General features: G+C 42.2%; 1 protein-coding gene across 3 annotated transcripts in view; it reads right to left on the reverse strand.

Annotated features, from left to right (window-relative positions):
• Window positions 1–26,810, reverse strand: part of BICD2 (BICD cargo adaptor 2) — a 1,042,429-nt gene that overhangs the window by 29,708 nt on the left and 985,911 nt on the right. The window contains exon 7 of one of the 3 annotated variants that reach the window (XM_044078151.1): window positions 15,472–15,727. The exons of the other annotated variants lie outside the window; for them this stretch is intronic. Coding sequence (XP_043934086.1) covers window positions 15,700–15,727 — 28 coding nt within the window. The 3' untranslated portion in view covers window positions 15,472–15,699. Of the gene's footprint in view, window positions 1–15,471; window positions 15,728–26,810 lie in introns of those variants that run through there. 3 annotated transcript variants of the gene reach the window in all.

Below are 26,810 nucleotides of genomic sequence, written 5' to 3' on the forward strand. Positions count from 1 at the left end.
AACGTTCCATGTGAGTTGTTCATCTTGCCTTCATTCTTACTTATGGGTTCGGAGCCGATCCATCAGCTCCGAGTCAGACGCTTTCACAAGCTCAAGATCTTAGAGTAGCTCAAGGCCAAGTCCCTATCCCATGATGCTCTCTGTCTCACCTCAGATCTAGTTTGCTGATCCCAGCATGTAACATATATAACATATAACAGGTACTCCAGCCGGAGTAAGAAGTCATATAACAAGACCCACCAGGCCACAAGTCTTACTCATTCTTCGAGAACCTGGAGGGGGAAGGCGGGTGGGAATGTAAGAATGAAGGCGAGATGAACAACTCACATGGAACGTTATGGTAAGTACATAACTTCTTTATGTGAAGTTGTTCAATCTCGCCGTTCATTCTTGCACATGGGTAGAGTCCCAAGCACCCAAATCCTGGCTGGCTCATGGAAGTATATTCCTGAGACAGTGGAACCACAGGAAGACCTGTCCCTGGAGGCCCTATCTACTTTGTAATAAGTGATAAAGGTATGCGGCTTAGACCAAGTGGCAGCTGCACATATAGTGTCCAAAGGCAATCGAGCCGCATAAGCTGAAGTAGAAACAGCCCTAGTGGAATGTGCTTTCACGCCATGTTCTAATGGTTGGTTCACTGAAGAATATGTAAATTTTATGCAGGTCAGTTAACCATTTGGAAAGGGTAACTTTGGATACTGGTAGCCCTTTCTTAGTGTCAGCATGAGAAACAAAGAGTTGTTCTGATTTTCTGAATTCCTTTGTTCTGTCCAAATGGAATCTTAACTGCCTGTGAACATCAAGCTTATGCAACATATACTCCAACTTGTTAGAAGTTGGGAGTTCAATAGCTTGGTTCAGGTTAGTCTCGGAACACACCTCTGGAAGGAAGGAAGGATTAGTCCTCATTGACACTCTGTCACGATGAAACATCAATATGGGGGTTTTATAGATAGGGCCTGAAGCTCGGACACTCTATGTGCAGAGGTAATGGCTACCAAGAAAATTGTTTTCCAAGAGAGAAATTTTAAATGACAGGAAGATGCAGGTTCAAATGGAGGAAGAATAATGTGGGACTGCACAAAATTTAGATTCCAGGAAGTAAAAGTTTGTCTAACAGGCGGTCTAAAGATGAATGGTACCCTTTAAAAAGGCCCTACATAATCTGAGAGACATTAGATTAGAACCTTCAGACCAAAGGTGGAAATTCGAAATTGCAGCCAATTGAACTCATAGTGGCAGCTGCAGCACCTTCATGAAAAAGCTTAGTCAGAAATTCCAGAATACTCGCAATTGGGGCAACATAAAGGTCAATATTATTCTGGGAGCCCCAAAAGCAAAATCACTTCCATTTGCTGGCATACAACTTTCGAGTGGAAGCTTTATGAGAAGATACAAGAATATGCTGTACCTCTGGGGAAAAGTCGTGTGACCTGGCTAAGTTGGGAAATGGAGCAGCCAAGCTGTCAGTCTGAGGGAATGAAGAGAGGGATGAAGGGCCCCTGACGAATCTGTCATTAGATCTGGAACTGGGTCCAGAATCTTCCTCCAGTTGACAAGAGTTGAAGGAAGGGAAACCAAATCTGCCAAGGCCAAAACAGGGCTATTAAGATTATAATCTTCCCCAGGGATTTGGCTTTCTGTAAGAATTTCGGAATCAGGGGAGTTGGTGGAAAGGCATATGGGAGTCCCGGGGGCCAATCGTGTATGAGCGAGTCCCTTGGGCTGTCCCCTGGTGGGGGATTCAGGGCAAAGTAGCTTCTGCATTTGGCATTCATAGGGGATACAAACAGGTTGCAGCAAGGCTGGCCCCATCTGCGGAAAATCATCTCCGCAACTTCGTCTTTGAGGGACCACTCGTGTGGCATCATAATGGCTCTGATCAGTTTGTCTGCGATCACACTGAATTTATCCGGGATGTGCATTGCTATCAGAAAGTGCCTGGTGGATACTGCCCACTGCCAAATTCTCAAGGCCTCTGGACATAAGGGGTAAGACTTGGTTCCCCCTTGTTTGTTGATATACCAGACCACAGACATGTTGTCGGTCTGGATCGCAATCGTCCACAGAGGTAGAGAGTCATGGAAGTCAAAAGTACCTCTCTCAACTCCAGGACATTGATGTGCAACTGTGACTCTGTTTCTGACCAGGTGCCTTGGGCTGTTCTTCCCTGAAATAGCCCCCCCACCCTATCAGAGAAGCATCTGTGGTCACCACAGCTGATGGCGGGAGAAGAACAAATGGGCGACTTACTGTTACCTGGTGGCTGGTCAACCACCAAAGAAGATCCTTTCTGCAAAAATCTTTAATCATCATCAAGAATGACACTGGAAGTTGTTGGTTAAGATCACTGGGTGAAGAGCAACCATTGAAGTATTCTCATGTGCATACGCCCCAGAGGAACTGCTATGAAAGTAGCTGCCATGGTACCTAGTAGTTTCAACACTTGAGAGGCTGGTACTTTTTTTCTCGTCAGAATGTCTGATACCTGGTTTCGAAGAGTGGCTATTCTGTCCAGTGGCAATTTTTCCATGGCTGTGGTGGTGTCTAAGTCTGCTCCGATAAAGGAGATACGCTGCGATGGTGACAACGCAGACTTGTCGAAATTTATAGTTATTCCTAACTGAGAGCACAGATGGAGAGTGTGATCCCTGGATAGAATTAATTGATGCTTGGAGGTGGCGGTAAGGAGCCAGTCGTCCAGATACAGAAACACTCGGAATCCTACACGCCTCAGGTAAGCCGTAAACACTGCCATGCACTTGGTAAACACTCTGGGGGCTGTTGTGAGACCAAAGGGCAGTGCTCGGAACTGGTAGTGACTATCTCCCAGCCGGAAATGCAAGCAATCTCTGGATGGTCTGGCCATTTTGATATGATAGTACGCATCCTTGAGATCTATAGAGCACATCCAATCACCCATTCCTAGGAACAGAAGGTTCGATTGAAGCGTGACCATCTGGAACTTCTCCTTCTTTACAAAGGTCTTGAGTCTGCTCAGGTCCAAGGTGGGCCTCCAGTCCCCTGTTTTCTTTGGAACCAAAATGAATCTGGAGTAAGTTCCGGATCCTATTTGGTCTGCTGGGACTGGCTAGATGACTCTCTTCCTGCAGCCTCTGGATTTCTATGGCTGCTTGATCCCTGAGACTGGGTGGAACATCTGGGATTTTCCTTCGAACAGGTGGGGGTTCTGAGAACGGGATGAAGTAACCTCTGGTAACAATGCTTTGTACCCAAGAATCTTTTGTAATTCCTAGCCAGGCGTCTGGATACAAAGACAAGCGACCCCCGACTGCCTCCAGAGTAGGACAGTCGGGCCTCCTTTCAGGAACACTGGTAGGACTGACCCCTCTTGCCCTGGTTTTGCAGACCCCCTCTGCCGCCGGGACGGCGTCTTCCATTATTACCCCCTCCTCTGCCCCTGGAGGGGGGGGGGTCACTATATATGTTCTGGAAAGCTACTTGGAACTTCCGGAGCCGCATTTTTCCACCTTTTTGCCCTTTGGGGTACGATGTAGTAGGGGTGGAAAAATGGACTCCTACGGCAGATAGTCTTTCCATCTTGCTCACACCTAGTGAGTGTCTCCTTGACTTTGGGCCCAAAAATGGACGAGCCATCAAATGGGGTATTAACGAAGGAAGACTTGAAAGCTTCCACAAAAGGAGCATAAGAACATCCAGGAATGTCTCTGAAGAGCTATTGCTGAACCCGCTGCCTGACTCGAACCATTGTCTGAATAGGAATTGAGCTGCATGGACGAGTTAACTAAGGAATTAAAGGTATTAAGCTGGGCTGTCACCTTCTCAGAGACACCTCCATCTGTACTACCCTGCAGAGCATCTCCAAGCTCTTTTAGGAGATTTCTTTGAAGATGGGTAAAATGAGTCAAGTAGTTGAGCAATCGCATAGCAAAAGTCTCAGAACTAAAGATGCATTTCCCATACCTGTCCACATTCCTGGAATCTCTATTAGGAGGATGGACAGTAGAAGAGGTTTCAGACATCTCTTTCTTGGTGGCCGCCGTCACCACCACCATGGCATCAACCGGCACTCCCTTGGTGAGGAATATTTTATCTTGAGGGGAGGTAAAAAATTTGTTGGGCCTCCGAGGGACAAGTTCCATACTGTCAGGAGACTCCCACTCCCTTCGAACAACCAATTCCATCATTTCATCGAAAGGTGGAGTCACCCAGGAGGTGGAAAGTTGATACCCAAAGGCCTTCAGGAGCACCTACTCATCATCAGTAGGGCTAACGGACTGCCAGTCACCCATCTGCTTAAGGACTTTAAGGATATCAGCAAAGGAGATATCCTCCGAGGGGGACTGTGGGGACCTTTCTGACTTCTCTAAATCGGTGTCTGATGTAAGAGACTCCTGCGGGGCTCCAAATGCCTCCTCTTACAAAGTTTCTTCCTGGGAACCTCATCAGTGTGGGCTTCTGGTGAGGTCTCAGTAGAACATGGATCACCCAATGGGGTTACCTAAGGCTATGGGTCTCAACACTTTACAGGGACCTGTGATGTAGAGGCAGAAAGTGGCACTTTAGGTGAGGAGGAGGACGGCCCTGATGATGTGCGAGTCTTGGAAGACATAACCCTCCTCACAGCATCGAAGGCTCCATTGCTCCGACCCCAAGAAGCCGCCGGTTCCGAAAAAAAACGGCAACCTCCCCGGTGCTGAAACAATGGGCTCCGACCCACAGGAAGGAGCTGAGCTCATCCGCGCTGAAGCTCCGAGGGGAAGGGTCAGAACCGACACATCGGTTCGACTCTCACCTCCGGAGCCGACCAGAGAGTGTCTACTTCCAGACTCCTCGAACGGCACCAAAGTAGGCCGGGTTGACGGAGTCGATTGCACTGGAACAGGGCTTGGCTCTGAAGGATTCACAATCATCAGTTCCCCCTCCCCTGGCTCCGAAGGCCCGGCTCAGCTCAAAGGAGTAGTAGTCACAGCAGGTACAATGGTCTTCAGCTCCGAAACCGGTTGGGTCGAAGCCGATAATAATTTGGCCAGTGCCGGGTTCTCAAGATGCCTCTGCACCACTCGGTCTGCATTCACATCAGAGAGGGTTCTCGAAGAACGAGTTGAAGGTACCGAAGAAGCCACCGATTGCAAAATGGGTGACTTCAAGGTTTCGGAGACCGGCTCCAATACAAGGGAATGGCTCTGAAACACTGGCTCTGTGCACGGCTCTGAAGACTGCGGAGCCGGCAACTGCATCTTAACAGCAATGATCAGAGCCGATGACTTGGGCTCCGACGAAGCTTTAGAGGACTTCAACCCCTTCTACGACTTGGAAGCCTGGTCAGCCTTGTCCAAGGACTCCTGAAATTCTGGTTTCAGCAAACTTCTGTCCACTAGTTTTCTCCTGCGCTCCAGTAACACCCTGCTGCTAAAGGAGTGGCAAATGGAGCAATCCTCCTGGAGATGGACTGGCCCCAAACAATAAACACAATTAACATGCAAGTCAGTAATCGACATTTTCTGCCCGCACTTAGGGCATTTTTTAAAGCCTGACTTGTTTTTCCCTCTGATCAGCCATATTAACCACAAAACTATGCATCAGTCAGAAAGCAATCCAGAAAAACTATTTAAACCACACTAAAGGTAACAGCTACTAACACAGCACACACAAGCAAACTGCACAGCAAACTCTACAGTTATCTATAGAACTAGAAATCTATATAGAAAAACATTTTATATATATATATATATATAAAACACTAACTATAATCTGCTAACTTTTAAGGTTTCCTTTATCAAAAGGATAGGGAAACACTCTGATAACAACTAAAACACGGCCAAAGAGCCTAAGAGCAGGCGCTCTTAAAAGACGAAAATCTCGTCAGAAAGAAAGGCACAGATAAAGCCTGAACTAAAGCAAAGGCTAACTAGCCCCAAAATACACTCTAGCTAGAGAAAAGGCAAAAATCTTTGATATAAGGATAATAATAAAGAAGAATACTGGCCCGAGCTCTCTAACGAACTCCAGTCTGTTGCAGCAGCAAACTAGATCTGGGGTGAGACAGAGAGCATCATGGGATAGGGACTTGGCCTTGAGCTACTCTAAGATCTTGAGCTTGTGAAAGCGTCTTACTCGGAGCCGATGGATCGGCACCGAATCCATGCGTAAGAATGAACGGCAAGATTGAACAACTTCACATTAAATATTTTATGTGTATAAACACAAAAAACAGATTGGTTTCGGCCCAATGGCCTTTTTCAATGTATAACACAATCAGTTTAACCACCACATTATATACAGAACATAATAGAATAATTGATCACGAATTAAACAATTATAAATGTTCATTAAGGCCAGGTGGAAATAATCCCCCTAATTTCACAATCCACTTTTTCTTTTCTATTTAACAATTTATGCCAATCTGTTTTAAGGGATTTATGTCCCAAAATTCTGTCAATAATAATAAATTTAAAAGTTGCTGTCTTATGAATAAGTGTGTTTATATAAAGCATCTGTTAAATATTTATTTCTAATGTTACTGAGATGTTCTGAGATGCGAAGTTTTAAGGGTCTGGAGGTTTGGCCAACATAAAAAGCTGAACATGAACAGACTACAAGATAGATGGCCCAATCAATGTTACAATTACCAAACACATTAATAGAAAATTCTTCAGCGGTATTTTTACTTGAAAACTCTTTAGTCTGAAAAATATATTTGCAGAAGGAACAATGGCCACAAGGGTGGCACCCTACAACTTGTGTGCCATCCAATGTAGCTCCACGGGCAGTTCCATGGGCACAAAATGTTTGTAATGACTGAAATGACTCCCCAAAGTTTTACCCCTATGGAAAGAGAATGAACATTTGTTTGTTTATTTATTTTACATTTGTTGACCGGGCTAGTCTAACTGGATACATGTCCATTTTTAGTAGAGGCCCGGGGAGATGAGCTCCAAACACACACAATTACAAAAAATGGTGCTGCAGTACAAGAATATAACAGATGATCTTAGTAAAATACCATACTTTTTAACAATCTTAACACGAACACTAAACAAAATGTTATACATCAGTATGATGTTTCTATACACATTAGCTTAAATTACAAGATCATGGTCTCTTTGGTTATTTAAGGAGAAGACTGGAGTTAGTGCAGAAGAGTAAAAGGAGAGCAGTATCCAGTAAATAAAAAGATGGTGAGCTAGTCAGGGTTAGTACAGGGGCATAACCAATGTGCTCTAAGATACAGTTTCAGTTTATGTTTGAAAAGTGTTATTGAAGACAGCGATAAAAGTTCAGTGGGAAGTAGGTCCCTAATAAATCACAATCTATCATCAGTCAAAAGAAAATCCCAGTGCTGTTGCACTATATATCTAAGAGTTCATGGGTATTTCTACCATAGGTAGTAATAAACCTGATTTTATTGTCCATTAGAGGTCGATGGTTCTTATACTTAAGAAGGTCATTTCTGGAAAGTTGTTGAACCTCCCTACTGGTCTGCCTAACCTTCGACATAGAAAATCCACGTTCCCTAAAGTGGTTCACAAAATCTTGATCAAAATGTATATAATTGTGGCAGTAAAACAAATGGCCACAGCATTTTCTGAGGCAAATCGTTGGCCTGCTGTGGTGGCAAAAGCTGTTTACTTAACTTTTCCTTTCTGTGGCTGGAAGAATGACCAGCTGCGGATACTGGCAGTTTTTTCCATGGTCAAGCCAAAAATAATGCCTCTTTCCTGGAGAAGATAAACAGCAAATGCCTGTAAAAACTACGAGTCTTTAAAAGTCACTTTTTGATACAAGAAACAGTATAAAAAAAAAACACAAACACTTTGCCAGCCTCACAAAAGTAAAATAAGCAATCTCTTTAGAGAAAAAATGATTTTCAATTACTTTACACAACTTTTACACAAGAAAAATGAGCTCCCAATTAAAATTACAACACAGTCTCATGAAAGTCTGTAAAAACACAAAACTTCTAGGCTAAAATAACTTCTTGAAGATGAAAGTGATAACACAGCAACAATATTTAGAAATGGAAGTCTTTTCTCCTAAGGGAACTTATTTGCTCAGTAAAGGAAGACCTCAAGCTGACCACAGATCCTTGAAAGCCTCAGAGGAATGTACTCTTCAATGGCAATAAAGTTCTGAAGGGCTTGGCACCCAAACTTGTCTTTTATTCATTTCAGCTTGAGCTGCCTGACAGTTTCAGTGCATGTAAGGTGCCCTGAAGCTTTGGAAACTGGCTGGCTGTTATAACCTTGGCAGGATATAACCCATTTAGCTAAGGCTACTGCAGCAGTGATCAATATGATGAACATCACTGGGCTACTAGTAGTCACTCTTTTACGTAACTCTGTCCTGACACCTGACCTTTAACATAAGACAAGCTGGAAAATTTTCTGCTTACTTACAATAAGGCAACACTGTTCATATAACAAGGAGGAAGGTTTGAATCGTGTTTTTTAACTGGCAAAAAGAAATTAAAACACCCTGAACTGCAGTAATGTTCTCTTAGTTTTTAACAGGGAATAATATAACTGCACTGAAGCTGTAATACTGTAGCAATAACCCATGGCTGGGTGTGGGTAATGCTGGATATACCCACAGTTGGTTGAGTGACCAAACAAACCCAAACATGGGTAAATCAGCATTACTGACACCCAGCCTTAGGTTACTGCTATTATACAATTACATTATTTAAGAAAAAAGTTACTTCCTTTTCTTAAATGATGTCCTTGTATAATGGCACCATGTTGCTCTGCCATGTTTTTCCTGGTATCCTGGGGCTTTCTTAATGTACTGCACATGCATATGGGCCTTGAAATTCTCCAGGTGCAACTAACACTAGGTAAGACTGCAATCCAAACTGAAGCTTGCTACAGATCCTCCACCATGCCCCAAGATTCTCACTACACCTTTCTAAACATACTGGAAAATATTAAGATACATACTGGAAAATATTAAGATACAACCAAACACCCTAATACTGGGTGATTTCAACTACCCTGCCATTAACTGGGAAAACTACTCGTGTACCAACACCTTTGCCCAATGGTTCTTGGAATTCATAAATTCCAACGCCTTGGATCAACTAATCCTTAGTCCCACCAGGGGCTCCAATATCCTAGACCTGGTCATTACCAACATGGGAAATCGATGCTCCACACCTATGGTCACCCCCTCATTTGTCAGGTCTGACCATAAGCTAATCACCCTTGACATCCACATCCCACCCCCCAGTAAGGAAACCTCCGTAAAAAACTTCTCCAAAGCCAACGTCATGCTATTCAAGTTAGAAGTGACAAATCTATGACACCCATGCAGATGGGAACTGAAATTTCGACTGCTGAATCCTACACAGGCACTGTATGAGCACATCCACTTGTGCATGAATTGTGCCATCCCCAATAGAACCAAGACACTCTCCTCCCAAAAAAAGGAAGCCAATGTGGTGGGCCCTTGTCATAAACAAACTTTACAACAAAAGGAAGAAACTGTTTCAGAAAAGAGGAAAATCCCATGATGCAAAAAACTCCTTTACCAGCCTCAGTAAGAAGCTGAGATCCCTCATAAAATCCTCCAAAGCTAGTTATGAAAATAAAATTGCCAAAGATTCCAAAGACCGCCACAAGGCATTCTATAGCTATGTCAAGACTCTAAATGGCAATGCTCAGATCTGCTCTGAGCTACAACAGAATGGCATTAAATATACTGATCCCAAGGATATTGCCAGTATCCTGGCAGATCGATTCAGTACAAACTTCACCCCCATCTCACTCCCTAAACGGCCCATCTCAATACCGAAAGATTGCCAAATTCTGGTAATAGCAGCCACACAGGTAAAAAAATGCACTCTCCAAAGCTACAAATACAGCATCCATGGGACCAGACGACATCCCAGGCTGTGTACTACATGAACTACAAAATGAACTGGCACATCGCCTAAGTGTCATGTTTAATCATAGTCTCACCTCAGGCTTCATGCCCACTGAGTGGTGCACAGCTAAAGTTATCCCACTCCACAAGGGGGGATTCACCTTGGATCCCAGGAACTACTGCCCCATCAGTCTGACGAGCCTGATCTGCAAAGTCATGGAACGCATTATCATGGAACCTGCAAATAAAGACATTGTCAACCTTCAAACACTGGACCCCACACAGTCTGGGTTCGTGAAGCACCGATGTTGTCTCCTGAACCTGACTGACTTCTTCGAATCAGTCTCCAGAGCCATGGACAAGGGGTAAGGCAGTCCACACAGCTTATCTGGACCTCGCCAAGGCCTTCGACACCATCCCCCACTCTGGAATCACAGATAAACTTACTAAACTGGGCATTAATCCCTACGTCACTCGATGGGTTGCCAACTGGCTTACTGACAGAACCCACACTGTAAAATTAGCCGACTCCAAATCCAGCTCCAGACAAGTGGAGTACCTCTGGGTTCAGTCCTGGGACCGCTCTTGTTTGGCATCTACTTCTCTGAAGTACAGGCCAACACTAAGGGACTCTGGCTAACAAAGTTCGCAGATGACTGCAAACTGGGAGCCATTATTGAATCCGCAATTGATGTGGATATTTTACAAAACGGCCTTACAGAAACAGATGCTTGGTGCCAGAACCATGGGCTCAAGCTCAATGCCAAGAACTGTATAGTTATCTCCTTTGGGAAAAAAACATGTACCCGTGAATTACCACATAGGTGGCAATACACTAAACACCGAAAGTGTGATAAGATACTTAGGGACGCAGGTGGACAGTGGTCTTACCTTCGATAACCACATTGCCACAACAGTCAGGAAATCCTTCTATGTGGCACACCTCCTCACTAAGGGCTTTTCATCCAAAAAAAAGGAGGTCATTGTCCCACTGTACTCATCCCTCATTAGACCCATTATAGAATACAACACCCAGTTTGGTATGTACCTCTCAAGACATCTGCAACAACTGGAAAGGCCGCAGAAATACCTCACTAAAAGAATCACAGGCCTAAAGCAGATGCCCTATGTTGACCATCCAAAAAAACTTCACCTATACTCTGTCGCATATCATCTACTCAGAGGCTATCTCTGTTTAACATACAAGACCATGTCAAATCCAGAGCTGTTGGACATGTTACACTTAAAAAAATCCCAATCCCTCAGAGACATGCTCCAGGGATCTAAACCTTGTCATCACAATGAACACAATATTCTGGAGGGATAGGTTCCTGACCCAGAGCCTCCCCAGACTCTGAAATAGACTGCCCATACATGTCAAGCATAGCGCCTCTTTGACCCTCTTCAAAAGGAACCTTGATGGGTGATAGGAAATTCACCCCGGGGATCATGTCAGTCGCCCTGCTAGACAGGGGTCCAGGGAGGTAAATACTGTGGGAAGAAATAGCCAGAGAATTGTTATGGCTAGGCTTGTATAGGCCCTAGGGCCGATAGCCTAGTACCAACCTATGAACATTCCCACACTTACGCAGTACATCAGTGCTGTGTAAAGGAAGCAAAAGAGAAAGAAGTATCGCCATTGCTTGTTTTTTTTTTTATTTCCATTAAAAAAATTAAATTGGGTGACTTCAAACATACGGGAGAGACGGGACAGGGAAAATATAAGGATAATCGGGTACATTTCTCTAGTTTGCATTGTTTGTGTCTTTCGGCTTTTCCCGGTTAGGGGTCGCCACAGCGGAACTCCGGTCCGCTAATGATTGGCAATTGATTTTTACGCACCGGCTTGCCAGGCCTGACGAACAACCTTTAACGAAGGTACGCCCATTCACGCATGTCTTCACGCAGAAGACGCTCTAGCTGAGAATCGAACCAGACAGCGTCTTACTGTGGGGCGACAATGCTACCACAGCACCACCACCGCGGGATAGTTTGCATAATGTACCCAATTATCCTTCCATTTTCTCTGTCCCATCTGTCTCATTCTTTTGAAGTCTCAGGTTTTTGTAAGTGTTTTTTTTTTTTAATTAAAGTAAAGTAGAATTTCTGTAGCATATATTAACATAGGTCTGAGCAACTGGACTTTTTTCATTGGTATGTGCTCGATTTACAATGGGCACGCTGGTTGGGCTGACCAATCAGCGTGCTCATTTCTGAATGTTAATGGCTAGTCATTTTATAATGCAGAAGTAGTACTCTCTCTCTTAGGAGTACGTACTGAAAATGAGTATGACAGTCACTGCCAAAGTCACAAGAAAATGACTTCTGTGCCTGTCATGTATTCTAATTGTAAAAACAGAAACAGAAACAGTTAGGCTGGTAGTGCAGAAATTTGAGTAATTCTACAAAAGAACAAACATAGTTAAAACTTAAAATATTACAGGAGACACACACAAAACAGTGATCAGTTGTTGTGTCTTTCGGCTTTTCCTGGTTAGGGGTCGCCACAGCGGAATTCCGGTCCGCTAATGATTGGCAGTAGATTTTTACGTGAATTATTGAGTACCTCCAGGTATAACTACTTTATACCATCATTAAATATAAACAACATCTACAATTAAAATGTTCTATGAGTGATTTGACTGATGACAGCTTTTCGTATACACTGAAAGCACATCCTGATGCCTTATGTTTCTAGGAATCAGCCTCACAATGTGCGCAAACCTTGTTTTCCAGTCCTCAAGTTGTCCTCACAGGAATGTTTGCTGCCAAAATTCTTTCTGTTTCATACAAAAGATTAACATACAAATAGGGCTGTAATTTGCATTCTCAAAGGCTGCTTAGTTACTACATAGATGTAAACATTTCCAATGGCAATGCCCTTTGGCTGATGGTGTTTTTTCACAATGAATACATTAAAAGAACTCTGTAACAAACTGTTGGGCTTTTTGAATGGAAAAAGGAGGCAATTAGCAGTACTATGGAGCTTTTTCTCCTATTCACTGTTACAGAACTTCTCACTCATCTAAAGAAGAACTTATCATCAGCAGCTTCACATTCAAGCATGGCACTGAGTACGTGGATTATTCGGTGTGCTCAGAATAATCACACAAAGGGGCTTATAACCCTGTGCATACCTGCCATGTTACTTCAAAACGGTTTATCTCTAAGGAAAATGTCATAGGAACTAGTGAAATGTTATGTCAGAATTCATCTCACAATACCTGGCCAAATGGATTAAGTAGGTATCTGATATGCCTGTAAAATGAGGTGTAAATTTCTTTTTACAATACAGTACAAATGGTCACTATGTTCATAATATGTGTGTGAACTACATGCTGCAAGAAAAAAAAACACAACAGGACATGAAAACTTGCATGCATGCAGTCTTAGGTAAAAACAACAGATTGAACCATGGCATTTACAGTCTGGGTTTTGCATAATTTAAATTTTGTTGCAATGCCCAACTGAATATATTAAAGTGGTCTATACATACACCAATGGTAGCTGGTGACCTTAAAGGGGGGACAAGAAGCAACTGAATGGGTGGCAGGTCAATGACTATTACTGGTGATCAAACATCAGACGGGGCCATTTTCTTTCATTCACAGACTACTTAAGTATGTATTCGTTATAGCCACTTTACCAACTATAAACATCTCACACGTCTGACTGCAGTTAAGAAGGTCAGCTGTAGGTGAAGTGGAACCCTAGAAAAAAAACTTCTTGGGTTCTTCATTGCATGCTGATTTCTACTACACCCCCCAGTGCCCCTTCCCTGTTTTTCCCTTATCCAGGTTATTCAGAGAGATGACTACTTTCTTGGTTTTTTTTTTTTTTTAACTTTTTTTTACATATATATTTCTCCCAACTGTAACATATTTGGAGGAAGTAAATGAATCACACTGAGGGTCTTGAGGCTACTAGGATCGCAGAAGTCATAGGATCACAGATGCTCTATGGTGCATTTCAGAGCTAACTGTTTGATCCAATGATGGCCTGAGGAAAAATCATGAGTAAGGAAATACACTTATTATTTTTTTCTTTCCAAGGAAAATAAGTTTTGCCTAAAGCTTACAGCTAACCAAAGTGCAGCTTCCCAAACTGTGGAGACAGGCAGTATTCCCAGATATTGTTTATATAGCCTTGCAAATATCTGCACTCACCCAAACATGAATAAATAAAGATACATCTATCCCTCTAGTGTTAGACTGGGTTGACAGTAAGAGCATAATTGGCCACAGGCATAAATTATGCAGCTGAGGGAATGGGCAAATAAATGATAGCACCTGGATAAAACAATTACCGAGACATGGATTACATGCAGACTCCACAAAGAAAGAGTTACAGCCACAGACCCAAAACTCAACCCGAGAACCAAGCGCAGTGAGGAGGCAACACTTATTGTGTATAATGTCGATGTCTGACTGTGATGGAAAGTGAAAAACATTATATCAAACTTCCTACTTTTTGATACAGTGTAATCCTTCCAGCTCACATGCAGTCATTTTTATCATAATCAACCCCCATACCCATCAAATACAGCCACTTTATTAACTCAGAGCAGCTGCCCCCTTTTGCCCTTCCCTACTTATGCCAGTAGGTTCTGTCTGAATAATCAGGCACTAAAAAAGTGACTTGGCAAGTTAATTTGCCAGAAATCCAGCCCAAGAAGAGCTGACAACTCTGGTTTGATCTACAACATATACATATCACACACACACACACACACACACACACACACACACACACACACACACACACACACACACACACACACACACACACAATTAAAAGCAACTTATCTCAAAAGTAAAATAAATAAAATATCAAATCTGCTCCCTACTTTTAAATGTAAGTAGAGTGCCCCAGTTTCACTGCTTTCAGCTGCAAAAGGGGTAATGCTTTTTGGTACAGCTATATGCACATTTTTTGCTGCCATCCACAGGACATGAAGAATCTTCTCTGACTGAATTAGCACTTTCATGCTGTTCTTCCCTCTCTGTAGACTCTTTTCTGAAATAGAGTAAGTGAACTTATATCTAACAACAGTCATCAATAGCACATTTAATGGACAGACAATGCATCCGCATACGTCACCCAAACTAAAGTCTGCAAACAGGGTAAAAAAAAAAACATTGCACTACCAACTTCATCTTCTAAGAAGATAGTTTCTCCAACTAGTTTACCATCTATCATGTTTCAGATTATTTTCAAATAAACTGATAACAGATGGGCAAAACCTATATTTCATCACAAGATAATTTTCCATGCTGAAGCTCCCATCTCCAGTCTGGAAGATTGCAAATGACACATTATTAAACAAGCTCAGATTCTAAAAAGGCATCTTCCTCTTGGGGCAAAATTTTGTAGTCACTCTAATTTCAGTTTCTGTATTGTATTGCTTACTTTATGAATATTTTCCGCACTGGTTAAATGTGTACTAGTTGCCAAATTGCAAGTATCAAGCACTACATTAGTTCACTCTTTGGCAACTCAAAATGTTTACAATAGAAAAAAAAAAGCTTTTCTGATTTGACAAACAAATGGCAACGGACATCACGTTAGTACTTTTGTCGTTTTATTACTAAAACTTTCTTCAGAAAATGAAACTATAATGTAACAGTTTCTCGTTATAAATGCTCCCACTGCGTCATGAAACTAATTTTAACCAATTCATACAATATATAAAAAATATTTTAAAATGACAAAACACTTAAATGGCTAAGTTTTCCTAATCTTATGTAAACTTTTAACGTTAACAGAATCATGTATTCCTTAACTAACATTGACATTGCATTTTATCTGCCACTATGCTTCTTTTGACTTGCAGGGAAGCTTCTAAATTCATCAGGCTGGTCGTCTTTCTTTATTATTTCTAAAAGAAAAAAAGCAAACTTTTAAACACTTTATAGACAGTGTAATGTTTAAATATTATTCTTATTCTTAAGGAATTCAAGTGTTTATATATTTTTCATTCATTCAGTTTTCTCTTAGTTTTTCTAATATAAAATCCAGAAAAGAAGCATAAAGTAGCAATATAAGCTACTCTTTCTGAAATATGGTAGAATCTACCAGTAGGTTTGTGGCTGATGTCTAAAGAAGAAATAAAAAATATTGGGTCTTATGTTATTAAAACTGCAGTATTTACATGTGCCACAACAAAATACAAAAATTACCATACAATCTTTATAAGTATTGGTCTCTCTAATAAATCCTTAAAATTAAAATGTCTCTTGTTAATAAAATGGGGCCTGCTTATAGTGCACTAAACTGCTCACACTTCCTTCACTAATCTTCCAGTTACTAATTGAAATATTTCTTATATTAAAAATATCACCTGAATATGTTCACAGACATGCCAAATAAGAATCTGTCTCAGTGGATTACAATCTCAGTGCTAACTTTACTTTGTAAGCAGACCTGACATTGGTGAGACTCTTAAAACAGAGTCAACCCAGTGCTAGACTGTATACAACTGTGGCCACACAGGATAACCCAGTGACAAGCTTAATACTCCTGCATTCAGCTTCCTCTTATGTGAAGCAAGTCTTGAGCAGCTAGAAAGACAGATGCCCTTTAGTTAACTTGTTTATTTAGAAGCTGTTCCTTGGTAATTGCCATCATGCTGAGCCCATGGTTATGACACAAGAAACGACACAAAAAAGGAGAAAGCTACCTAGGACACTATTTGAAAGTACTGGTGGGTGTACAACTATTCCTATGGACACTACTTTTGCAAAGATAAGACCTGAATGACTTGTAGTACCCATACACTTAATGATGGGCTAGAAATACCATTAACTGGTCAAGTCTATATTGACAGCTGAGAACATGGCAGTAGTTAACTTCATTTTCTTTTACGCATGAGTAGTCGCTGAATAAAAATAAAAGAGGTGTTCCACCCAGTTTTTGTCAACTGCGGACTTTCCAGACTGTGGAGTAGAGAGGACATGAAGGTGGTTGGTGTAACAAAGCAAGATGCAGAGGACAGGAAGAAATGGAAACAAATGATCCGCTGTAGTGACCCCTAACAGGAGCAGCCGAAAGAAAAAGGACTTTAGTGTCGATGGTGGGCATTACTCACACAAGTACTCTGAGGATGGAGAAATAAGACTACATAACAATATAAACCTATGCACAGGGACTTTCCCATTGTGAAGCAATACTTCTGAATTATTCTGGGCTTTGGTAGATGTTTTTAATGTGCACCATGGGACACTCTCCTGAGTATTCAGAAAGAATCCCACTATCAGCAAAAGGGTTGTGGCCAAAAGAGACTATTTATCTGATGCTGGAAAAAATCTGATTCAGAGACATGTTAGCAACAGTGAAGAAAGATCTCATTATTTGCTAATCTGCACGTCTCTTAATCACCCATATAACTACAGTGAGTGCAAATCGGCCCTTTCCTGCAGTAGTCACCACTGACGGCCCATGTATTGTATTGGCATAGGTATTCCCCATTCATTCTCCCACATACATGCACATATACAAACACGCACCAAAATATCTCTTACTTGTTCTCTTACTTGTCCCTGAGATGGCAGAACGTCTCCAGTGTCACTTTTTTATACAATCACAGATCCTTACAATCAGTCAATAATGCTATGCATTATGGTTTCATTCCTCCTATTGTCTGCAAAGTGCATCGGGATTCTGTTGCTCTATTCACATTTTAAGTTAACCCAAGTAATATTATAAAACTGTCCCTGATTTTACAGAATGCACTTGAAGTTGCCGCTTACATGTCCCCAATTTCTTCTAACTCACAGAGTACTGCAGTCAGTGAATAATGCCAGAGTTTCATACTTCTTACAGTGTAGGAAATGCACCTTCAGATGACCGGCTAAGTTAGCATACTGGGTTAAGGCTCATGGCTAGCTTCACTAGCATTTGCAGTAGGGCACAGAGACAGCCCAATGTGCTGCTGCACTGTAGCACAGCTGTCTCTGAATCAGAAATGGTTACTTCGAGGCTTACACCTTCTGGTAGCCTTTCTGAATTGGCCCCTATGTTTATAAATCTAGGCCAGGGTCAGCAGAGGCTGGAATGTTCAGATCAAACTTCTTAGTTAAAACTTCAGCAGAAATACTGGGCTAAAGTGCACTGCATCCAAACCCACAATGTACTAATACATTGAAAAGTGGGCCTCAGCCCATAAAAGACAAGCACCACAAAACAGCATGAGAATCTTTATGACCCAAACCTCTGTGTGGAAAACAGCAAGATTAACAGGTTACATAGAATATAAGGGGAAGAGACGGCTTAATTTGTCACATGCACCTACTACACTCTGAAAGAAGTATGCATGCTTATCCGTATCTCAAAATCCATTCTCTTCTTGGCACAGAACACAAGACAAAGCATCAAGGCACCAAATCTTTCTCTATCTAGGAAGAACACTTTAAAAGACCCCTCTTAGAGCTGAAACTATAGGAATCAGAAGGATAAATGTGTAGGTGAAGCAGAATATGGAGGACAGACTTGTTTAGCTGTCATTTGTTGTTGAGGGTGAAATGCACAGTTACAACTCATATCAATTTAACAACAAACAAAAGGTACGTGACCCAGTTGTACCAAACCAAAAGTTTTTAGCGAACAAATGATTCACTGCATTCATCTCCCTTTATCAAGTACTTTGTCAGAATAACAACAAATAATTCCACCATTTAATGTACAACATTTAATGCATGGGTCCAGAAATTAAATTGAATGATATGATAATGCCAAGTCCCAGTGGGACCAATAGGATTGATTCAGTGTTAAGAATTAGAGCCAGTAGACTTCATTTTTCTGCAATGTACTTTCTTTTCACATGTATAATGGTGAAAAAGAAGTTATGTACTTACCATAACATTCCATCTGTGTTGTCCATTTTCATTCTTCTTAAACAGATGGGTTCAGATCAGACACTCGGATCCAACTCGATCGTTACACTAGCTTGTGGTAGTCAACAAACTCTCAAGTTCCTTTTTTACCCATAACACACTAAGCCTAACGTCCCTCAGACCCTATTTACAGCTTGAGAAAGTGGGAACCTATAAAAGAATTGCCATAACTGGAGTTAAACACAAAGGACATGTGGTGTCCCTAGTAGTCTCATTAATCCAGAAGTCATTTGTGAGAAATGGAGGGGGATGGAGGGTGGGGAGTTGAGGAAGAATGAAAATGGACAACACAGATGGAATGTTATGGTAAGTACATAACTTCTTTACCCGATGTTGTCAATTTTCATTCATTCCTCAGCAGGTGGGACAGAGTCCCCAGCTACCTGAATTCCTGGGTGCACTCTAAGGAAGGATTTTCCTCAGTACGGTTGAGCCAAGGGCCGCTCTTCCACTCGAGACCAGATCTAGTTTGTAATGAGTGATAAACATATGAGGATTTGACCAAGTTGCAGCCGCATATATGTCATCCATGGAAGCTCTAGACTGGAATACAGTGGAAATAGCCATAGATCTGGTTGAACGAGCCTTTAATCATTTTGGTAAGGGGAGATTCAATTTGCTGTAGAGAAAGGAAATGCAATCCGTCAACCATATGGCTACAGTTACCCTTGTAACTGATTTGCTTGACTTATGTGCAAAGGAAACAAACAGCTGGTCTGTCTTTCTAACTTCTTTTGTTCTTTGCAGGTAGAAACGTAATTGTCTATGAGCATCCAGTAAGTGCAGCATATATTCTCCTTTATTCATAAAGCTTGGGAAAAACACAGGCAGATTAATGACTTGGTTAATGTTGTTTTCTGGCACTGCCTTAGGCAGGAAGGAAACATTGGTATGTAAGGTGACCCTTCCTTTGTGGAAAATCAAGTATGGAGGCTTGGAAGATAATGCTTGAAGTTCTGAAATTCTTCTAGCAGATGTAACTGCAATTAAAGACAGTTTTCCAGGTCAAAAATTTAAAATTACATTTAGCTGCTTGTTCAAAGGGAGAATATGTTAAGGCCTGCCGTACCAAATTTAAATCCCATGGTAGTATAGGACCTATATAAGGAGGTCTAAGTAGAAGAGTACATTTAAAAAAGGCTTTGCACAGTTTAGTGGAAGCCAGGGACGAATTCTGAAACCCCACATGAATGTTACAGATGGAAGCAAGTTGAACTTTAATAGCTGATGAACTAGCACCCCCATTAAATAAACTCACTAAAAGTTCAAGAACAGAATGAATCAAAGCTGAGAAGGAGACTAACTGATTCTGTTCTGCCCCATAAACAAATCTTCTCCATTTACTTCTGCAGAGTTTCCCTGTACAGGGTTTACGGGAAGATAACAGTATAGAACGGACAGGTGATGAGAACATAATTTGCCGAGACAGAAGGTCTGGAATTGGATTCAGAATCCAAGGTGGGTGCATTAGATAAGGCCAAAGGAAGGGGAACCAAATTTGGCAAGACCAGTAAAGTGCAATGAGGATAACTTTGCTATTCAACCTGGCTGCTTTCTGAAGGAACTTGGGAATTAAAGGAGTCGAGGGATGGATAAATGTACAGAAGAATGGGAGACCAATTGGGGAGTACAGCATCCCTCTGTGACCCTTCGGTGGGGGGATTAGGGCAAAGAAGCTGCTGCACTTGTATACGGGAGATGCAAAGAGAACACAGCAAGGCTGGCTCCACTGATGGAAAATCATGTCCGTCACTTTGTTGCTGACAGACCACTCATGAGGTAGTAAAATGGGCATGCTCAGTGTGTCTGCTATCACGCTGCACTTTTCTAGAATGTTGTTGTTGTGTCTTTCAGCTTATCCCGGTTAGGGGTCGCCACAGCGGAACTCCGGTCTGCTAATGACTGGTAGTTGATTTTTATGTGCCGAGTTACCAGCCCTGACGCACAACCTTCAACGAAGGCACGCCCATTCACGCATGCCTCCACACAGAAGACGCTCTCTAGCTGAGAATCGAACACGACGTCTTGCTGTGTGGTGACAATGCTACCGCAGCATAAAAAGCGGTTGGGAGAAATCATCCATTGCCACACCCTCAGGGCTTCTTGATACAGGGGGTAAGACTTGGTTCCCCCTTGTTTGCTGATGTACGAAACTGTTGTCCATTTGGATCGCAACTGTTCCGAGAAGGAGAGAGTTTTGAAATACTTGCAATGCCCAAAGCACTGCTCTCATTTCCAGACCATTGATATGCAAGTTGGCCTCTTTGGAGGATCAAGTGCCTTAGACTGTCTTTCCCAGAAAATGCCCCCCACCCAATCTGGGAAGTGTCCGTGGTCACTATGGCCTTTGACTGAAGAAGAATGACCTTGCAACAGTTGTGACTGCATCCACCAGGAAAGATACCATTTGCATACCTGAGTTATTCTTATCTTTGTCAACATAGGTTGAAAGAAAATTGACCATTGTGTTTGCAGCATCCATTGCAGAATTCACATATGATATCTTGCTAAAGGAACTAAGATTATTGCCGCTGACACTGATCTCAGGGCTTGCATATCAACCGGACAGAAATTCTGGCACTGCAAATTATTTTCTTGACCTGATTTCTTATTGTTTGTACTCCTGAAAAGGGAAGAGAAGCTACCATTGATACTGTGTTGAACATTGCTCCTATGAATTCCAATGCCTGAGTCAGTTGTAATTGTGACTTGTAACTGATGGTTATTCCAAGATAAGAACCAGTCTGCAACACTTAGTCTTGTGTCTACCAGTTGATGCCTGGTCAGGGCAGTAATGAGCCAATCGTCCAAATATGGAAACACCGGGAATCCCTGCAGTCTCAAGTGAGCTGCTGCTACTACTGCCATGCACTTGGTGAACACCCTGGGTGTTCTGAACTGGTAATGATTGGCTCCAGGCTGGAAGTGTAAGTACCTTGTAGATCGTCTGTTCACTTTTATGTGACAGTACGCATCCTGAAGGTCTTTTGACCATGTCCAGTTGTCCCTGCTCAGAAAAGGCAGAATGGACTGAACCGTGACCATTCAGAACTTGGTGTGCTGAACTGATTTGTTCAAAATATGGAGTTCTAAAATCAGTCTCCAGTCCCCTGTTTTCTTTGGCACTAAAAAGAATCTTGAGTAAATTCTGGATTCTATTTGGTCTGGAGGGACCACTTGGATGACTCTTGTAGCAGCTTTTGTATTTCCAGTGCTGCTGCTTCCCCCTGATTAGGTAGAACATTGGGATTTTCCTGGGTAATGGGGGTGGAAGGGAAAAGGGAATATAACCTCTGGTAATGATTCCCCGCACCCAAGTATCCTTTATGTTTAGCCAGACTTCCTGGTGCAGAGATAATCAACCCCTGACTGACTCCCTTTAGGAGCACCGAAAGGGTCTGCTGGAAAATGCATCTCCAGACCCCTGGTTTTGTAGGCCTCCTTTGCCACAAGGGCATCTTCTGACATTATCACCCCCCCTCCCTGCCTCTGGGAGGACTATCTCCACTTGTATCCTGGAAAGGACCCTGAGACTTCCTGAACCACATAATTTGACCTTCCCATTGATTCCTGGAAAAGGTCCATTGAGGGGTTGAAAAATGTACTCCCACTGCAGACAGAGCGCCTTTCTGTTCTTCTTACAGCTGTAGAGTGTGTCTTTTACTGTGGGGCCAAATAGAGAAGAACCGTCAAAGGGAGCATTGATGAAAGATAATTTGAAGGGCTCCACAAAATCGCACAGGAGCATCCAGACATGCCTCCTGATGGAAATGCCTGAACCCGCAGCCCTTCAGGCATCTTTTGCAGCATGCGAGATGAGCCTCATGGAAGAATTTGCAATAGATTAAAGGGTAGCCAACTGTGAGGCCACAGAAGATTGAGCCTCTGCAGTAGTGGCCCCTGAAAGGGAGTTTTGAAAGTTCCTTAATCAAGTCCCTTTACAATCTCGTGAAGTGTGCCAAGTAGTTCAGCGACTGGAGAGCCAATGATGCTGAAGCACACACACTTCTCAAATCTGTCTAGTGCCCCAGATTCTCTATTAGGGGGATGAACAGTGAAAATCTGTTCCACGAGTTCCTTCTTTGTAGCCGCTGCCTTGACCATTGCATCAACTGGTACTCCCTTACTCCAATGTTCTTTTCCTACAGGTGGTGCCAGAATCCTGTCTGATCTCTTGGGGATTGGCTCAATCATACCAGGTTCTTTCCACACCTGTTAAGAAACCAAATCAAGAAGTGCATCAGCGGGTGGAGTGACCCAGCAGGTAGTTGGGCTAGTCCCGAAAGTTTCCAGAAATGCTCACTCTTCAGGATTTGGGTTTTGGGCAAATCAACTACCCTTCTGTTTATGGATCTCAAGGATGTCTCCAAATGAGACATCAATGGGTGCTGATTTGGGAGACCGTTCTCCCATATCAAAGTCAGTATCCTCAGTGATGGACTCCTAGGAGGAAGTCCAAGTGCCTCCTCTTGTATGTTCTCTCCCTATGGATGTCTTTGGTGGGAAGATCTGGAGAAGTACTGGAAGAGATAATACCCGGCTGGGTGGTCTAGAAGCTCTAGGCCGATTCTCCCAGTGGAGCAGAATGTTGAGGATCATGGTGCAAAGTCAGCTGAGATGTCGAGGGTGAATCTGAGGGGGAAGGACTCACCTGACCTGCCAGAGAAGAGAAAACTCTCTTCACAACTTCAAAGGCAGACTGCTCTGGAGAGAAGGAAGCCAATGGAGTAGAGAAAATGAGTTTCTGGCCCACCACGTTCCTCCACTCCGAGAGCTGTCTGACAGATGTGGAAGCCAGAGCCCAGCTAACCAACGCCGAAGCTCTGAGAGGAAGTGATGGCTCTGAAAACCTTGGAGTCAATCCTATCCCCTTGGATCTGACTGGGAAGCTTCAGCTCAGAGAGTCATCCAAATCTGAAGATGTCAGGGCCGTGTGTACAGGGTAACTGTCAGATCCGAACACAATGTTCTCTTCAGATCTGACACCGAAAGGGCCAGAAGCTCAGATCCGAGGACTCTAACACCAGAGGTTGGGTCAGAGGAGTTGTTACCAGAGCAGTAGTAGATGGATGGTGTTCTTGACCCAAGGGGGTCAAGAACCGTGAGAACTTCCTTCTGAAATTGCTCTGTGAAGAATCTCATCATCCTTTCCACATCTGCCTCTGAGAGACTTCTGGAGAAATGACAGGACACCACCAAAGGAGACTTAGAGTGCTGCTCTGAAAAAGGGGAGAGCACCCTAGATAGTACCAGATCCACACTGGGTGAGTATGCTGTACATGGCAGCAGTTTAGGATCCTGAAACTTCAGATCCATGGTACGGTTTGGAGGTAGGGCTAGCCACATACTTCATTGGATCTGAAGATGTTCAGATACCAAGAGATGTCGGATCCATCTTCAACTTCATTTTTCTTGGTTCCGATGAAGTGGATGTAGTTGAGCCAGGAGATCTGGAGATCTGGACTTTTTTGAAGGATCTCTGGTTTTAGTCTTTGGAGACTGAGCTCCGAGAAAGGAGTTTGTAATAACCCCTTTAAGATGAATTTATTCCATCTTTCCGTTAAAGCCCTGGGGTTGAACCCAGGACAAATATTGCATTCTTTGTCTAAATGTTTGGACCCTAGACAGTAGACGTATAAAGATTATCTGAAAAGGGAATTTGTTCTCACATTTTTTACATGTCTTGAATCCCTTATCAGACATCTCTACAAGTAATACATCAAATATCGAAAGGGTACTCAAAAATTCTAAAGTATATGGACAGCAAACAACTGGATACTACTAGTACTGAAAGGAAGAAAACCAGTAAGAAAAAGGCTAGAACAGAATTTTTTTTAAGAAAAATTAACCGTTAAGAAAAGAAACGGGAGAGAAGGCCTATCAGCAAATAACGAACTACACTAACAAGTGTAAAAAGGGGTAGAAAGGTGAACAAAACTGAAAGACTAGTGGAGAAACAGAGTAAACCTTCTTGCAATAATAGAAGCTATTACAAAATAATTGTTTTATACGGATAAAGCTAAAAATTTCATTCATCTTTATCAAAAAGCTCAAGAGAGAAGACAACCACGTCTGGATGCGAAAGTGGCAAATGAGATCTGAGAGAGGTTACGCTTAGTGTATTATGGGTAGGAAACAAACTCAAGAGTTTACTGGTGGCCACAAGCTAGTGTAACGGCTGAGTTGGATCAGAGTGTTGGATCCGAACCCATCTGTTGAGGAAGGAATGAAAATTGACAACATCAGATCTGTTATTTGGTATTACTGTGATGAAGTCCTTGATAAAAGGGGACTGAAGCAATAAATCACTTGTCAGTTAAAATCCTTTAATTCTGGTACAATTGGGTCACGTCTTTAGTTTTTTCATTGTTTTGTTTGGCATGCTGGGCCTTTTGTGGTAGTTTTTGGTTTTTAGTCATATCAATTTAAATTACTGTAGAAAAAGTTTTTTTTTTGTAACCAGGTAAGCTCATTTGTCTCAACCGTTCTTTACTGGGGCAGACTGGAAGAATCTAGCTTCTTTAGAGTCACACAGTAGGCAAACATATGTTGACAGACTTAAACCCTGGACCCAATGAAGCAGCTTAAAAATGTATATAGCTTTAATCTTCTATATTGTCATCAAATCATTGTTGATACAGAGAGTAAAATATGTATTCTACTGTGCATCCTTCACAACAGATAGCACACCGTCAGATTTTTTTAATCACAGATATGGTCCGTCATCTTCATCAAGTTGCAAAAAGAAAGGACTGGAGAAATGCTGACTTACATGGATTTCATTTACTCCATTTAATTTGTTTCTGAGAGTTATCTTTTTCCATGAAAAGGCTTTTGATTATAATTTGTATGTTAGGAGAAAGGTCAGATGTCCTATGTGGAAAGCATTGAGTCTTTGCAATCTGTTTCTTTCAAGAATTATTCCTTGTGTGTTACATCAGATTCAGATTCAAAAACTACTTTTAAAAGAGAGAAAGCCTGCCACTGAGGAGCAACAGTTAAACAGACTTTTATTTGTTTATTTATTTTTACAGATAATATATTTCTACTAAGAAATGCTTTCATGACAGCCGTTGTAATTTGCTGCTTTTCACCATGAAAAGTGACAAGTGCTGTGCCAGCCTACAAAACAGCAATAATACTCTAGTTTTATTAACACTGTTCATTTGCATTGGGCTAAACATTACTCTGCCTTTAATCTACATGCATGTGAACTTTGGATTTCCATAGGGAACACTGGTATCTCCTTCAGAATTTTACTAAGCAGGCAGAACATTTTATTTTATTTATCTTTTGTTGACTGCATTAACCCCACTAGGCTACTGGCCTTTTTTTTCAGGGGAGACCCGAGGTGGTCTTTATACTACTACAAGACATTTGTCCAGGCACTGAACTTCCCCTGCTCTTTTTAATGGGTGTCATAGGATCTTTTATATTCAGCTGAGCTTCCACCAACTCAAGCAGATGGGACTTCGGTTTAACATCTCATCTGCAGAATGATACACTCAGGAGTGCAGCATCCCCCTTATGCTGCATTGCAGTGCCAGAAGTCCATCTACCTGGTATGGGGATAGAACCTATAGCCCTCTGCACCAAAGGAGAGTGTACTACCTGCGGCACCACTGAGACTAACCACTAACATCTCTCATGAGCATTCTGCAGCAAAGTGGATAAGAAGCTTCTCAGCATTAACAAATAAGAGAGAGTTCAACACTACTCTACATGGATTACTTATTTCAAGTGAGCAGAGTCTTCCATTTCACCCTTTGTAACTCATACGAAGTACTTTTGGGGTCAATGATTAAGGTAGAGCACAGCCTTTATAGTGCATCGAGCAAGGTCAATGGTGCAAAGGTCAAATCAAGATGTTTCATACAGTAACATGCATTTTGTTTTGAGTAAGGACATAGCACACCATTCTAATCAGTTACGCTTTTTTAACACTTTCTCATATTTAGATTAGTGCCATGAACACAGTTTTTACAGAAAAGAAAAGCAGCCCAGAGGCATGGGTACTGGGGTGGTGGCTTTTATTATGTCCCTCTAGTATGAGTACAAGGGGTCACTATT

This window comes from Protopterus annectens, chromosome 7.part0, assembly GCF_019279795.1.
Source record: "Protopterus annectens isolate FY-2018-M chromosome 7.part0, PAN1.0, whole genome shotgun sequence".
NCBI classification, from domain to species: Eukaryota; Metazoa; Chordata; order Ceratodontiformes; family Protopteridae; genus Protopterus; species Protopterus annectens.